The 16,233-nt window shown below is 40.2% G+C and overlaps 3 protein-coding genes and 1 non-coding gene across 21 annotated transcripts; 3 read left to right on the top strand and 1 right to left on the bottom strand.

The window, feature by feature from the left end:
* Positions 1-591: 591 nt before the first annotated feature.
* LOC122021000 (zinc finger CCCH domain-containing protein 53-like) lies at positions 592-4,689 on the top strand. Its single transcript, XM_042579070.1, has 9 exons — positions 592-1,051; positions 1,194-2,249; positions 2,324-2,506; positions 2,615-2,800; positions 2,897-2,940; positions 3,023-3,310; positions 3,398-3,503; positions 3,573-3,776; positions 3,880-4,689. The coding sequence occupies exons 2-9, from the start codon at positions 1,255-1,257 to the stop codon at positions 3,911-3,913; spliced, it is 2,040 nt and encodes a 679-aa protein (XP_042435004.1). The 5' UTR covers positions 592-1,051; positions 1,194-1,254; the 3' UTR covers positions 3,914-4,689.
* A 2,074-nt stretch (positions 4,690-6,763) lies between these two features.
* Positions 6,764-13,667, bottom strand: LOC122020915 (probable NOT transcription complex subunit VIP2). 18 transcript variants are annotated; one of them, XM_042578976.1, is made up of 14 exons: positions 13,418-13,667; positions 12,767-12,836; positions 12,474-12,600; positions 11,071-11,173; positions 10,814-10,992; positions 10,053-10,413; positions 8,650-8,735; positions 8,383-8,562; positions 7,853-8,278; positions 7,735-7,787; positions 7,608-7,649; positions 7,290-7,355; positions 7,053-7,197; positions 6,764-6,914 (listed from the first exon to the last, which is right to left on the bottom strand). In XM_042578976.1, exons 3-14 carry the CDS (start codon positions 12,489-12,491, stop codon positions 6,849-6,851), a joined length of 1,725 nt encoding a protein of 574 aa, XP_042434910.1. In that variant the 5' UTR covers positions 12,492-12,600; positions 12,767-12,836; positions 13,418-13,667; the 3' UTR covers positions 6,764-6,848. The 18 variants fall into 18 exon arrangements, 13 of the variants coding, with proteins under 13 accessions (XP_042434910.1, XP_042434895.1, XP_042434902.1 ...); XR_006122375.1 differs by lacking the exon at positions 12,767-12,836 and having other exon boundaries at positions 6,988-7,197; positions 12,474-12,605; XM_042578961.1 differs by lacking the exon at positions 12,767-12,836 and having other exon boundaries at positions 12,474-12,605.
* LOC122039383 lies at positions 11,071-11,148 on the top strand. Its single transcript, XR_006128213.1, has one exon. It is a non-coding gene; the product is annotated as a small nucleolar RNA snoR35 (small nucleolar RNA).
* Positions 13,668-14,202: 535 nt separating the features above from the next.
* LOC122020905 (polyubiquitin-like) lies at positions 14,203-15,980 on the top strand. Its single transcript, XM_042578951.1, has 2 exons — positions 14,203-14,273; positions 14,585-15,980. The coding sequence occupies exon 2, from the start codon at positions 14,585-14,587 to the stop codon at positions 15,728-15,730; it is 1,146 nt and encodes a 381-aa protein (XP_042434885.1). The 5' UTR covers positions 14,203-14,273; the 3' UTR covers positions 15,731-15,980.
* The last annotated feature ends 253 nt before the right edge of the window (positions 15,981-16,233 follow it).

Genomic DNA, 16,233 nt, shown 5'->3' with positions numbered 1-16,233 from the left:
GAACAATCCATTGTCAGCACTGGAATATGCATGCCTTTAGTTCCAGCGAATTGGCCAGGAAGGGGAAGAAATTGGATCGCCCAAGCTCCCTTCATCCTCCTCGGTTCATGCATGTCTCATCTCTCGGCGCCAAAAGAATGGTAAGAAATGGAAATGCCATGGTTAATTAGGTAAATAGATTAACGAGACAATGACTGAAGGGCATCTTCATTTAATTCCAGCAGAGCAAAGGAAGAGGAAGAGTCCAAACCTGGTTACGGTGCTGTGAAACACGTGGCCTCACTGCGATTCTACAGTGCAGTGATTAAACGCCGAGCACAACAGTAATAAAGTCAGAAAAAACAAAAGCTGCTGCATGCTATGCAATGGCTAATGGCTAATGGCTAATGGCTAATGCCTGCTGCTGCTCTGACTTCCTCTGAACGCAAGACAGGTCCATGCATCCTTCACCAAGTCTGATATACCCGGACCAACTTGATTTGAACTTCTCCTGTATCCACAGTGAGCATCTTTTACAATTTTGAATCACCAGTTTTTCCTTCTCCCACACAGGCTCCGGCGTCGAGATTATGGAACTAATATCATATTTATTGAGGCGCGCGTCGTCAGCTCCCGTTGCAGAATAGTAATTGTGGGAGTCTACGATATATATTAAAACTCATCAGTAAAAAGTTGGCAACAGCGACGGCGAAAGAACAATGACAAAGGGAGGAGAGATGGAGTGGAGGGGTCGCCTGACCATTCCAACACCATTTGGATTTGTCTCGGGGAAGAGCAATTAGGGTATTTAGAGAGAGAGAGAGACGAACTGTTTGAGATCTAAGATCTACCCCTTCTCTGTGATCAAGGCGCAGAGCGGAAGCGTAGAGGGCGAACAGACAAGGCTATGGCTGTGGTTCGATTATAAAATAAGGTCGAAGAAAGTCTCTTGTGTTTCTTTGGAAATGAGGTCGCTTGAGAACTGCTGAAGGAGAGAGGGAGGAGGAGGAGGAGGAGGAGGAGGAGGAGAGGAAAAAGGAAGCTTTTTTATTGGCGAAGAGCGAGTCTCTCGGTACAAGCTTCTGCTTTTTTTTTGTTTTTCCTCTTTGCGCTTTACTTCTTTCCGATGTCTTTTAATGGCAGCAGCGGCCAATAGGAGTTAGCACCAGGCTTTAATGCTCTGTCGCCCTCTGTTCTGTTGTTGTTCCTTGTAGGTTGCTATAACAGGGGAAGTGGAGCGAGGAAGCTGCTGCTTGCATCTATTTGCTTCGAGCAATGGACGCCTACGAGGCGACGAGAGTAGTGCTGTCGAGGATCCAAAGCTTGGACCCGGAGAACGCCCACAGGATCATGGGGCTGATCTTGCTGCAGGAGCACGGCGAGCAGGAGATGATTCGCTTGGCCTTCGCCCCGGAGACGCTGCTCCAGTCCGTGGTCTTGAAAACCCTAAAGGAGCTGGGTCTCGCACCGCCCTCGATTCCCGGAACCCCTTCTGGCGATGCCTCACCGTTGCTCCTCCGCCAGAACTCCACCTCGCGCCTGCTAGCGGCCTCCTCGCCATCCTCGTGGGCTCCGCCCCCCGTTTTCTCCCGCTCCAACAGCGGCATGGGCGGCGATGGTTTGAGTCCGTCGTTGGATGAGCACCAGAGCTCTGACGAGCTCGTTAGCCCCAATAATCTCGGCCTCTCGCCCTTCTATGGCGGCGCCGACCTCATTGATGATTTCCACCTAGCGGACCAGTTGTCTTTCCTCGGCGACCACGGCACAGCTCCCAATTCCAGCCATGCCCTTTCCGTCGCTGCGAACGCCGGCAGGGGCAGCGATGCGTTCAACCGGGACATCGATTGCCGGAGCCCTATCGGAAACGGCGACGGCGCGATGCTCCCCAACAGGATGGGCTGGGGCATCAACAGCTACCACCACTGCCGAAGCAGCTCCGCCGCGGACATTTGCCTCGGCGACCCGGCCTCGGGGTACGGCTGGAAGCCGTGCCTCTACTTCGCGAGAGGCTATTGCAAGAATGGAAGCGCTTGCAGGTTTCTCCACGGGCTCCCGGAGGATGGCGCGGCGGATAAAATGGACGCAGCGGTGGAGCAGCAATGCCAAGAGCTTCTGCAAAGATCGAAGAGCCAGAGGATAGGCGACGTCTCGCATCTTATGGCGTCCGCCTTCCCCTTCTCACCTACCGGTTCGGTGCCGCCGTCGCCTTCGTCTTCCTCGAGCAAATGCCTCAACTTCTGGCTTCAGCACCAGCAAAATGAAAGCCAAAGGTACCTCTTTTCTTGCACCTCACTCTCTCTTTCACACACACACACACAGAATCAAGAATCTGTAATTACTACAGGGTGGCGACTGCGGCAGCGGCAGCTGCAGCATTGATGTTGGCTGGAGACGATTCCCATAAGTTCATAGGTACATCGAGAATGGAAAGAAACGATTTGATGACAAATCCTGGCTCAAGGCAGATCTACTTGACCTTCCCAGCTGACAGCACATTCAGTGAAGAGGATGTCTCCAATTACTTCAGGTTAGTTGGAGATCTTGCACCAATAAATACTTATTACTCTCGATGATCCCGGCCTCTCTTCCTTGAGCACAAAAACTCAAATCTTTGATCATTTACTTTTGTTTTTAGCATTTACGGGCCAGTGCAAGACGTGAGAATCCCATTTCAGCAGAAGAGAATGTTTGGCTTCGTGACCTTCGTCTACCCGGAAACTGTGAAGTTGATCCTAGCCAAGGGGAACCCTCACTTTGTCTGTGATTCCCGGGTTCTCGTTAAGCCTTACAAGGAGAAGGGGAAGATTCCTGAAAAATTCAGGCATGCCCTCCTTCACATTGTTAGAATACTTTTTCTTCCTTGCATTTGGTTTACAATATTGTTCCCATTTGTCTCATTGATCTTTTCTTTCATCAGGAAGCAGCAGCAACAAGCTGAGAACTTGGACCTCCAACAGCTTGGTTAGTTCTTGCAACCAGTTCATCTTTCTTTAGTTCCTTTGTTTTGTTCTAAAGTTACCTTAATGCTATGTAAATGGTGCAGTGGGTACGCGGATGATGTTGAATAATGGCAGTTTCAATCAGGAACTACTACTAAGAAGAAAGCTAGAAGAGCAGCAACAAGCAGCAGAGCTGCAGCGAGCAATTGAACTGCAAGCTATGCGATTTACGGGGCTCCGGCTCAACCTAAACAACATAAGCTTCTCATCTGCTCCAGCATCCATCAATTCTCCCTCCCTTACGGCCACACAACCAATTGGTAGTGTGGATAGCAGCAATAATGGTTCCAACATCTGCAGCAGCAGTAGCCAGGAGGATTCACTGAATGAGGGTGTGTTCACCTCTAATTGTTGTAGTTGCTTTTCCATCCGAACGTAGAGTTTTTAGCTTAAGATGATCCTTGTTTAATTTTATTCAGAGAAGAGCCTCAGTGTTGCTGAAACAGAAGAGAAATCAAATGGTGATGATAAGAATGCAGCTGCTGGTGAATCAAACCTCAATGAAGACGGCGATTTGCAAGAAAGGTTACTCACTCTTTTATCCTTAAGCAACAAAGCATAGCTGCTACAACTTGTTCTCATGTTTCGCTGCAGCGCTGATCATAACTTGCCTGATAGCCCATTTGCCTCCCCGGCCAAATCACTCTTCATGCTCGATTCACTCCCTAACAATGAAGATGGTACTTCTGTTGTGAATACAAGCAACAATGACGACCATCTAATAGCCTCCACATTGTTGCCGATCACGTCTTTGCCTGACAAGCCCTCTCTAAGCGCATGCTTCCTCCACATGCCAAGGTAAAACCACTAGTAACTTAAGTTTGTCAAAATAAGTCTCTGAGCTTGCATACTTCCAAGACTACACAAAATGCTGCTACAATACAATTGTTGTCATCATCAGGTTGCCCTCTGGCCATGGAGCTGTTGGAATGTGAAGTTCAATATAGCCAAGGGGGAGTGAGCGAGCTCACCCCATCCATGTAAGACTCAGTCCAATATAGACTCCATTAGGGGATCGTGATCCCTCTCTTTTCTCTCTCAAACTTTTGATTATGCAAAAAAGATAGTGGAATATAGCAAAAGATAAGTTGCAAACGTCCCTGTGTGTGTTTCTCCCTTCTTTTTCCAGCAGTTTTCCATTGTAAGCTTCATGGGAAGGCAGTCTAGCCTACCATTTACTCATCCAATTCGCTACTCACATGCCTTGTACTAATTACTGTGATTTCCACCATAAGTGTTAGCTATATCACCACCCACCAAAATACGACAATCGTCCACACCAGGTACAGGAAACCCCGGGCAAGGTGACAGAAAAGCCGCACTGAGTCCTGAAAAAGAATGGATAGGTTCAGCAAAAGAGAGCAGGAGAGGTGAAGAAGGACCACTGTGAGGTGAAGAGCCATGAAGGACCACAAGACGGAGCTGGAAGTTGTACATGCATGCATGTGATGTTCTGCGGTGATCTTTTCCCCTTGTTCGTCCACTCCTTCAGTCTTTTACGTTTACTGAACCAACCAATATTGTAGCGGACCTCAAAATACACAGAATTATTCACAAATAAATACTTTCTCTTCCCTTTTCTCCTTTTCTTTCCGTAAGCAAGTAGTTATGCCTATGTTCCTCGTTGTGTTCAGCATCAAATTAAAAAGACATGATGTTGACTATGATCTAATAATCCGAATTCTGACTCCTAAGAGGAGCAACATTCAAATGCTGTAAGGTTTTAGTGATGATGGAGTTTCTTCCAACACGGCAAGAGTGGAGGTAAGGGTGTCAATTTGGATGGGTACAGGTTGAATTGAATTTTTTTTTTATCCAACTCGAATCGAAGTTGAATTTAATTCGAAATTTCTAAATCCGAATTCGTTCAACTTGATTAAAAATGTTTTTTTAAAAATTTTTATTTTAATACTGTATTATTATTACACTAATATTGATATTAATATATATAAAAATATTTTATTATTTTTAAAATGTGATATAATTCTAAAAATCTACTAAATCATCTGAATTTAATCCGAATCTGATATGAAAATTTTCAATTTGAAAATTTTCAATCCCATTCTGAATCTAAAAATATTCAATCCAAATCTAATTTTTTTCAGATCAATTTAGATCGGATATAAGATTAGAGTTATTTTTAACATCCTAGATGATATACTTGTCGCCTGAGTGGAGGAGACGCCATTGGATCAACAGGAAACGAACATTTCTGGTTTTGTTAATTTATTTAAGCTCATCACATATGTTAAAATAAACTAGATTCAATGAGAAAAATGAACTGCAAAAGGAAAAAAAAACACAGAGAGAGAGAGAGAGAGGGGATGACAAAATTATAAGTTACTATTATTACAATCCTTAAGTTGCTGGCTGTTGTGCATTTATTGTGAGATGAAATATGATATATTTCTATATCTCCATTGGGTTTATTATTAAATGTCAAGCCACCGGCCAAATCTGGCAACTCGTATGGAGTAATGTCAACTTGTCGGAAATCTAATATTTTGAATAAGATTATTTTAAAATGATATAATTTTAAACAAAACTACTTTAAAGTGGTGTATACAGGTACTTTGGGTATATCATTATCGATAAAATATTGTTTTGATAAATTTTAAAAATGGAGAGCGAACTTTTGATGAAATGGATAAGTATCAATGTTTTTTTTTTTATTTTCTGCCATGACTTAATATCTATTGACACAATTTGTGGTCCCATATTTGTTGATATCCATTTGAAAGGAAAACCTCTTTTATTTGAATATATCAAATACTTATTGAACATATAATAAATGATCCATCTAGAATGAAAATGGTTATCCAATTAATCAAATATTTTGCCTCATGAATCTAATATAAATGCATCAATTAGTGTTAGTGGCTCTTTCAATTGTGTGAGTTTGAGAGGTATCATCTATAATCACTAGAGGATTTTATTTGGAAGAGTGGAAAGTAAAATTAAAAAAAAAATTCATAGTGAAAAAATTTTCATCATTTATTTCATTAAAAATTTAAGAGGGAAGAAAAACGTAATCCATCAGCAAATAATTTGAGAGTCAAAATTAATCATCTCAAAATAGAACAGAAAACAACGGATGAAAAAAAATATAATGTATATATCATTTTTTATTCATAAAATTACACTATATACCAAAAAAATAACGTATGTATTTTTTTAACTAACAAAATTATGTCATATATCTAAAAAATGACACATATGTCCTTTTCTAGTTATAAAATTTACACTGCATGTGCACCTTCCTCAATCAAGATAAACAAATATGTAGAGGAAGAGATTTCTTTCCGTTTCTATTCTCTTCTCATGCTTCTAAGTTTGTTTCATCCATCCATCACCCACTCCTTTAGGTAAAGGGAGCATGATGGGTATTAGATATACATGGAGTTTGGGCATAAGAAGGCTGCTTGTGGTGATAGATTCAGTGTTATCATGTTAAATCATCAAAAAAAAAAAAAAAACGAAAAAAAAGGAAAGAAGACGATCTATTGTTCCATGAACAAATGAAGGATCATAGCCTAAAGATGATCAAATCGCAAAGGCCATAGGATCCAATAAGAGGATGAGAAGACATAACTTGATTTGTAGTTGCCAACTCAATAAGAGGTCAAGTGTACTTTTCTTACTACACTCCAACGACACATACCTCATTTTCAAAATATTATCGAGGGTTTTATAAAAGGTTAGTTTAATGCTACGCTGCAGTGAAAGAAAATGCCATTTCTGCAAGGATAAGCCAAACCAAGGCGAAAAACTATAAAGCACTCAAATGGGGAAGAAGAGAAGAATTGGATTGGAATGCTTTATTCTAAAAGTGACAAGATCTGTTTTACAAGGACCTGTTTTTGGTTGATCCTAAAGATGATGAGATGGGAGTATTGGTTCCTTTTCCACTGCTTCATATTGCAAAACGAGGTGCTCCTGCGGTTGAACAAGCAGAGACGTGAAGTAACTTAAAATGAAGGGTAATAATGCAGCATGTCTTATGTCAAACCTTCGAAATTGTTCTCCACGTGCTCGGATCAAAACATAGGTATGATCCTCCTTCATATGTCAAACCTTCGAAATTGTTCTCCACGTGCTCGGATCAAAACATAGGTATGATCCTCCTTCATATGCATGGGCCTTCACAAGAGGCTCGGTGTTTGGAACTCTTTTAAACCAAAACTGTAGGTCTTCGTGGTATAACCAACCTCGAGAATACCTGCAAAAAACTTTTGATGAGACAGTTGGAAGGCTATAATGCAGGCATAAATTGTAATGTAGGCCAATTGTTAAGACACTATTAAAAATTACATGCTAACAAACTGGAGCTCACATATTTCCTTGGACAAGGAACAGAAGGCACGGCATTCGATTTGTCTGATGCAAAAATTTGAATAAAAATGTTCCTTCTCAATGACAGATAGATACCAAGATAGTACATAATTTCTTGCATCTATGATGAACTGGTGCACAAAATTATTCAGCAAAGAATGAAAACTGGAATTGGAGAAAATTGCCAGAAGTTTAAGATTGTCAACACAAAATACTAGCTTAGGGAGTGGAACCCCAACTGAGAACCATAAAAATAGATACTGGAGTATGCAAATAAGTCTAAAGAGCAGAAATTACAGTTCATAAGACGCATGAAGTTGAGCTTCATCTTTTGGCATACTGCAAGAATCAGGAATAACAAAGAAAAATTAAAGGAACAATACTTGCAAGAGAAACATCAAAATAAAAGAGAGGAATAGAATACCTATAAAAAATGTAAAACAGGGTCGATAGCTGAAATTTCGAGATATATATGTGCTACATGCACAAAAGAGATCTATTAAGTTATACACTCGATGCATAAAAAAAACGCACAAGCTTACATGTAGGCAAGGAGGTGGTTTGGCATAATAACATGTGGGAACGCAATAATCAGGCTCCCCCTTTGCAGGCTCATTACACCATGGAGAACCAAATGTTTTATGAATATTGTCTGATGAGTTCAAGTTCAGTCCTAGTGTTGTCAAATCAATTCCTATCGCAAGAGATGATAGATCAGGATTGTTCATCCTATTAACACTCAACAAGCCCAGTAAACCAAATGGATCAGGAGGAATTTGTAACCCTGGAGTTGACCTAACATTCTGATCCCTATAGGATTGACTAACATCAGGTATCTGCTGTAGTCGAAATTGAGATTGGCCTTGCGGTTGTTGATATTGCTGCATCAGCTGATCATATGCACTCATACCAGAAGCAGGAGAGTTCAATTGTCTCATTCCGATCCTAGGGGCTCCACTGTTTTGAATCTGTACAAAATCAAGGGCGAAACCATATAATTAATAGCAATATATACAATCACCCAACGTAGGCTGTCTAGAAGAAAAAAAAAACATTAGATAGAGTAAGATACCCGTGAATGATATTTCCCATGAGATGAAGGAAAGAAATCAGAGCCATGTGAGCGTAGATCTTGATTGTTTCCAGGTGTAAATGGAAGTCCGCCACTACTAGCTGCAGTAGCATGCAACTGCTGTTGTTGACGATTAGGTGGGAAAGTCCCTCCTATGCTAAATCCAGTAGATCTAGTCATCTAGTTGAGTATCAAAATAACATACGAGTGAAGTAAAGTTATGATTGAAGACTGGATAACCAAATGAATTCACCAAGTTCAACTGACAGGTAAATGAGGAGACAGCAAGGTAGAAATACTTTCATGAAGTTGTTCCTTCTGATGCAAATCCACAGAAAAATCTGAGCTGCCACCTAAACAGGAAAAGAAAAAAAAAAAAGGTAATGTCATGGCCTCCTCTCAAACATGGAAGAAGACTGCAGTGGTCTACGCACCTAGCATATACTATTGCTAAATTAGCATCTCTGGTGCTATTCATATGATATTCTTGTTTTTCTCCGTTACAAGATCTTCAATGATGACATAAATTTCTTGCACCTTTCTTTTTTAATGCATACTAGTAGCACCATGGTTTTGTGGGATTATTAAAAAGATAAAATAAAAAAAAAATACTAGCACTTCATAGTAAATCGGTGTAATTCTAATGCATGATAAAATGAGACAGAATAAGTTAAAATGATAAGGGCACGCTCAAAGACAGCCAATACACTATAAAAAGATATATTGGATATAACTGAAGGTGTAATGAGTAGGGGACCAAAGTAATCGCTATCTAACTTAATTTAAAATGATTTTAATTTGAATATTATTAGTGATATAGCTATAGCTTTGTATAGAGATCATTGGAGGAATAAAATCCAAGTAGCCGACCCCAAATAATTGAGACTAGCATAGTTTGATCATGATGATGATTAACAATTGTATAGTGCAAATGGCAAACATTACTACATCCCAGAAAGACATAAGACAAGCATGTTAATACAACACAAAACAGATACTTCATTCACAAATAAATCCTCAAGCTCAAACTATATTCATCTAGTACATGATGAAATTTAGACAAGCCTACAATATTCATATATATTAAGAAATGTAATATACATGAAATTCCAAATACACATTGTTAAATATAATTTATCCTTTTCCTTGAGTAGCAAGGAGGTCTACTTGCTTATTTACAACCCTACGAAAGTGACGAAGTGTAGCAATCAAGTCACAGTAAGAATAGCAATTAATATGGTAGATAGTGTAAACCTGTTTCAAATCATTATCACCATGACAAAATAATGCTTACAACAAAAAAATTTGTCACAGAGAGACCATTTCTCTAGGCAAATATCCTTATGACAAATATGTAGATTAAAGTGTGTGATTAACAATTTGTACTGGAGCTGATGATCAATACAATTTGAATTAGAGAACTAATATTTACCTGAGATAAATACAGGAAATCAAAATATATGGACCAAAATTACAGCAAATTTCATATTGGCTAAAACATTTCTGCAAAAGGTCTAATATCGCAAGTTTAGTTTCTCAGGGTAATTTGCACAGCAGTGTATAAAGGTTTTAGAGAGGTTTCTCTGTGTGAAAATGCAACAGAACAAGTTTGTCAAATTAAAGTTTCTAAATCATGCAAATAAATCTTCCAGATAAATCGAGAAAGCTACCCTGTTGGAGAATGCCACTGATCAGTCTGTTGGGTCCTTGTACATTGAAGTTCCCAGATCCACTATTTGTAGCTAAATTTACACGCGAGACTAAACCAGGCATGGATAATCCTCCAGAATTGATGTTTCTTTCCATGTTATCGCCACCAACAATGTTTCCCATAGTGCTTGCAAGTCGTGGGCCTACATTACCCAAAGCAGGAGATACCCCCAAACCAGGAACAGAACTACGGTTACCAGTAGCTGAACTAGAGGACAGGCCAGAAATTGACCCACCAACTCCATTCATGTTACTACTACCAAAAGAATGATTTCCAACATCAATACCCCCTCTATTTGAGACACCAGGGCCGTGAGTCATCTGCAAGAAGAAAAAATTCAGAATAAAAAACTCAGATTCTAAAAGAGAATAAATGCAAAAGACAATATAGCTCATAGTAATAACATCTGAACACAGAAACTAAATACACATAGCCCAGAAGAAATCAATGACCAATGTGACATAGAACATACATATGATGCAGTGGGTGGAATTAATAACAGCTCTCACTAATTGTCCACCCTTTTCAACTATAGGTTATGTATGGTCATGCCCAAGAGAATATTGGCTGCAGTGGATTCTTCATTTTATCAATAAAACCCCCTGCCCAACTTTATAAGCACTTTCCAAGTGTGATGGGACAAAGAAACATGGCTAAGCAGATATTAACAGCAGATAACATGTTGAAGTGAACTAATGTGCCATTAAACTGAGATCAAACCTGAGTCGATGCAACCAAAATATTGTTTGATGCAAACCGCCCACTAGAAATGCTTCCCCCTGGTTGCTGAAAACTACCTAATGGGGCAGCACCTATAGTTACATTTCTTGATGCAAATGAACCAGGCATGTTTGGTAGGTTGTAGCTTCCATGAATGTTATGCAACCCTTGCAGAGCACCTATTTTTGTGCAAACAGTCAAAAAAAAAAAAAAAAACTGTGTATATCTTCAACAAGGTTTTAAGTAAAATGTCTAACCGGAGTGATGAAATCCAGGTGTTGTATTAGACTGGCCAGAAAACGATGTAGTGTAGGGACGGCCTGAGGAATCGAGATTTGATGCCGGATCATTAAGTGTTGGCTGTCACCAAAAGGTCCAGTATTTTATCAAGAAAAGGGAGACAAGTTAAAACACTACCATATGCCAAATTTTATCTAACTTGGTATGGTCAAAGGCCAAACCATGACGTCACGTATTTGTATTTGAACATTTGCAATATACACCAAACATTACTCATTTTGTATTACTTTTTAGTACAAATTAGTTTACTCATCCATATTGCAAATTGAGTGCCCTAAAAGCATGTAAAATTTACTAAAATAGGTAATCACAAGTACTACTGCAGAATTAACAATGACATTGAAGAATCTAATGCAACTCAAAAGAAACTGATCATTAGGCAATTTAGACTGCCAAGAATATAATAATGTCCTAAAGCTTGTGGATAAGTTTAAAGGGACAGTAAAAATTTAGCAGCTTGCATCAAGCAGATAATTTGGCACACTGGCATTGGGTTTTATTCTCTTGCATAAAATTTTCAAGTCGTCATAGACACCAATTACTCAAAAGCATTAACAAGAAAAATGCAATAAGCAAATGGTGATCAAAACTAAAATGTCATCTACATATGCAATATTGAAATTACTCAGGCTCACATGCCCACATAGTAAGACTAATAAGTCTGAACTGAGTTACACATATATCTCTTGAAATTCCAAAATTCAAGTTCAAGTAATATGTAATCTCGTTGCACATGTTCATGAAACAACATAAGGTAGTTATAAATGGAGAAAAATAAGTAATCACTGAATTTATACCAATCTTTACATAAAAACTCAGGCTTTTGCAATAGTTGGATCTATGTATTATAACAATTATGCATAAACATATCTATAGAGGATATCAATGAAGAATGCATTAGCCATTACTTTGCAATACAACTGAGAAAAGGTTAAGCACTTGTAACTAAATTTGAGACTCATACAAAAGTTCCCAGCCTCGTTATTATGAAATTAATGAGACTAATAAGAGCTGACTGAATGACAAAAGGCAGAGGTAGCACAATAAATAACAAATGACTAAGTTTAAGAAACAAAAGGTAATTCCATTATCAAGCAGTTGTTGACAATGCATACCACTTAAACCATTAAATAGACCTGTAAATTATAGTCAATGCTTTTAAATGATTAGATCTGTATACATAAGCAAGAGTGTTACAGTCAACAACTAAAGGAAAAATATGAATGCCAGACAGATGCTTGATTGGAAGTATAATAGAAAGGAGAGACAAATAGCAAAACTCAATATTCATTAAAAGTATTGAGGCCAATAGAAATAGCAAGAAATATATTTTGTGAAAACCAAAGGAAGTAGCAGTTACATTTAAAAGCCCAGACATTATAAATTTTGTATCAAGCGCCCAAGGAATCAGCTCCAAAACAGTGCTCCTTCATTATGTCAGAGTGAATAAAAATATTCTAGATTCCCAATTGGCTGCTAGGCATAACCTGAGCTAAAAAAAAAAACAAATGACATATTACAGGAAATTCGCCAGTAAATCATATTGATTGGTTTAAATGGCACTAAGTAATAATGCCAATAACCGATATCACTTTGTTTCTAGTACTATTGGAAATTTACGTATCTCAAGCAATGAGTGTAATGCTGGTATACTTGGGCAGAAATATCGGTGATTATGAGAGAGAAGGAAGCGTCACAAGAGTACATAAGGATCATGGATCACCTATACACATTTATAAAAAATTTTCTCAAGTAACTTGGCAGCAATAGCAAGCCTTAACTCAGCCTCAAATGAGAAATGAGTCAGGAATTTATAATAGGTAAAGAATCCTAATCGACCCAAAATCAGCGAAGAACATCAGATATCACTACAAAATTCATGAAAAAAAAAAATCGAGGGATAGAGATGGAGACACCAGGTTCAAAAGCAGGAGGACCAGTTCCAACCAAATCAAAATAATCATTCACTAATGATACGCTTATATTCATAGGCACAAAGACTCAGCAAGTCGCATCAATCATGACATCTCGAGTCTTGGATAGAGGTTAAAGCAAATTTTCGTAAGAGAAAACAAAAAGAACCATTCTTGACTCTACACCTCTCAGACAAAATGACAAAATACAAAACAAAGCGGATTGAGGAGCAATCTCTGCGCATGACATTCCTGAAACGAAATGACACCAACCGTACAACTTCAGATCGAAACCCTAAACCTAGATTGATCCGGCTGAAGAAACAAGTTAGCGCGAGGAACACGACAAACATCAAGATGGGCATGGACAGAGGAAGGAGGAGATTAGTACCAAACGAATTCAAGAAAATGAACGAGGTCTCGTCTCGCGGACGCCGGAGAACGAGAGGCGTGAGTGAGATCTCCACAGACTCCAATCCGCGGCGTGGATCTGGGAACGCAGAGGGAACTAAAAAAGATGAAGCATTCCGAATTTCCGATGACCCGACCGGCTCTCGTCACGGTGAGGAGTCCGGTGAGAACTGAGAGGAACCGCACCCGGTTCGGAAGTACCGGTCTGGGGTTCAAAAAACCATTATTCAACTTCGCCCAAGTGAAAATTTTAAAAATAAAGCCGATCAAACTAAATACAAATATATATTCTTTTAAAATGTATCCGGCAATCTTCATGGACTAGGTTCAATTTAATTTTTCTTTTTTTATCGACTCGAGTAAAACATTAAATCTGAACAATGAAATTAATAATTAATAATCAAAATTTGGCGTAATGCATTCCGCAAGCAGAATCAGATGCATGAACCACCGTAATTTAAGTGCTAACGGACGAAGGGGGCCTCGGATGAAACGCCGTTACCGTCTGGGCCAGTGAGAAGAACTAATCAACTGACGGGCGAAAATGTGGTTTCGTTTCGACGCCCTGCTTCGCACTCGAAACGTACTCGGAGTTTGGTTGGAGGAGAAACGTGGGCCGACTTAGGCCCATGAACGGTACGAAACGTAGTAGTAATTGCAAGTTAGGCGTCCCTCCAACGACGCAATGGTCCTAGTGGCCATTCGGTAACCTCACCTTTCGGTGTTCATATTCGTCTAGATTGCTATAAATGAGACTCTGGGTCTCGCCTCTTTTCTCTGCATTTGATCATCTATCTCATCAAGAGGCTCTCAAGGCTCTTTTTTCTTCTCTAGAGGTTTTATTATTATTATTATTTTATTTTTTTATTTATGTTCTTTGATTATTTAACACTTTTGTTTTATTTTGGGTTTTCTTGATATGGTTGTCTTGATAGATTGTTATTAGTCTTTGATTATGTAGTCTCAACGTGTTTCTTGTAATTCCTTTATTTTTGTTAGGTCGGATCTGTGGATGATATTTTCTTCAATTTGATCGGCGCAAATTAGTCTCTTTTCCCCCTGTTTTTCTTTCGTTTGTGATGATTGATCTATAGTTATCTTCGATCTGTGTGATGGTATGCTAAGTATGCTTTATTATGTCAATCAGATGCAGATCTTCGTTAAAACTCTGACTGGCAAGACCATCACCCTTGAGGTGGAATCTTCTGACACCATCGACAATGTAAAAGCCAAGATCCAGGACAAGGAAGGGATCCCTCCGGACCAGCAAAGGTTGATCTTTGCCGGGAAGCAGCTCGAGGACGGTCGCACCCTTGCGGACTACAACATTCAGAAAGAGTCTACGCTCCACCTTGTGCTCCGTCTCCGTGGTGGCATGCAGATCTTCGTTAAAACCCTAACCGGCAAGACTATCACACTTGAGGTCGAATCGTCTGATACCATTGATAATGTCAAAGCCAAGATCCAGGACAAGGAGGGCATCCCCCCGGACCAGCAAAGGTTGATTTTTGCTGGCAAGCAGCTTGAAGATGGCCGCACGTTGGCCGACTACAATATCCAGAAGGAGTCTACCCTTCACCTCGTGCTCCGCCTTCGTGGTGGTATGCAGATCTTCGTTAAAACCTTGACTGGCAAGACCATCACCCTTGAGGTGGAGAGCTCCGACACTATTGACAATGTCAAGGCCAAGATTCAGGACAAAGAGGGCATCCCCCCAGACCAGCAAAGGTTGATTTTTGCCGGCAAGCAGCTGGAGGACGGCCGCACCCTAGCAGATTACAATATTCAGAAGGAGTCCACCCTCCACCTTGTGCTCCGCCTGCGAGGAGGCATGCAGATCTTTGTCAAGACCTTGACGGGCAAGACCATCACCCTCGAGGTGGAGAGTTCAGACACCATTGACAACGTGAAGGCCAAGATCCAGGATAAGGAGGGCATCCCCCCAGATCAGCAAAGGCTCATCTTTGCCGGCAAGCAGCTGGAAGACGGCCGCACCTTGGCTGATTACAACATTCAGAAGGAGTCTACCCTTCACTTGGTGCTGAGGCTGAGGGGAGGAATGCAAATATTCGTCAAGACCCTCACCGGTAAAACCATCACTCTGGAGGTTGAGAGCTCGGACACGATTGACAATGTGAAGGCGAAAATACAGGACAAGGAGGGGATCCCACCGGATCAACAGAGGCTCATCTTCGCAGGGAAGCAGCTCGAGGACGGCCGCACCCTGGCGGACTATAACATTCAAAAGGAGTCCACCCTTCACCTGGTGCTCCGCCTTCGTGGTGGCCACTGAACTTCCGCCATCCTTTGCACTGTTTTCGGGGTCTTTTATCTAGCTTCACATGATCGATGCCTATTTAGTAGTCCGTCTGTGGGTCGAGTCTGTTAGTGTTGGTGTTATGGTTTGTGTTTGTGCTCCGTTCCTTCATGGTATCGTCGGTTGTTAAACAATGTGTTTCTGGTTCTAGTTTAAAAACTTAGTGCGACGCAACTATGCGAATGCACACCGTAATAAACTGTTCGGCTGGTGTTTGTGTTCTTCATGTTCAGATTTGTATTGCTAGTTTTCATTTCTGAAACCATATGGCTGCCATTTGAAAGGGAGGTAAGATGCTTTTTAAGATGGGAGAGATTTTATTTCCTAGGGATTTATAAGTTAGGATCATTTTCTATTTCTGATGTGTGCGCATAGTGTATAAGCTGATTGAAAGGTGAAGGGATTAAATGTTGGTTTGATGACTTAAATAACTGGAGTAAGATGAACTCAAAAGCATCAATCAGTTGAGAGATTATTAA

The sequence above is a fragment of the Zingiber officinale genome, chromosome 1A (assembly GCF_018446385.1).
Source record: "Zingiber officinale cultivar Zhangliang chromosome 1A, Zo_v1.1, whole genome shotgun sequence".
Classification (NCBI taxonomy): Eukaryota; Viridiplantae; Streptophyta; class Magnoliopsida; order Zingiberales; family Zingiberaceae; genus Zingiber; species Zingiber officinale.
The sequence above is the reverse complement of the archived record's forward strand: the minus strand, read 5'-3'. Positions and strand labels throughout refer to the sequence as shown.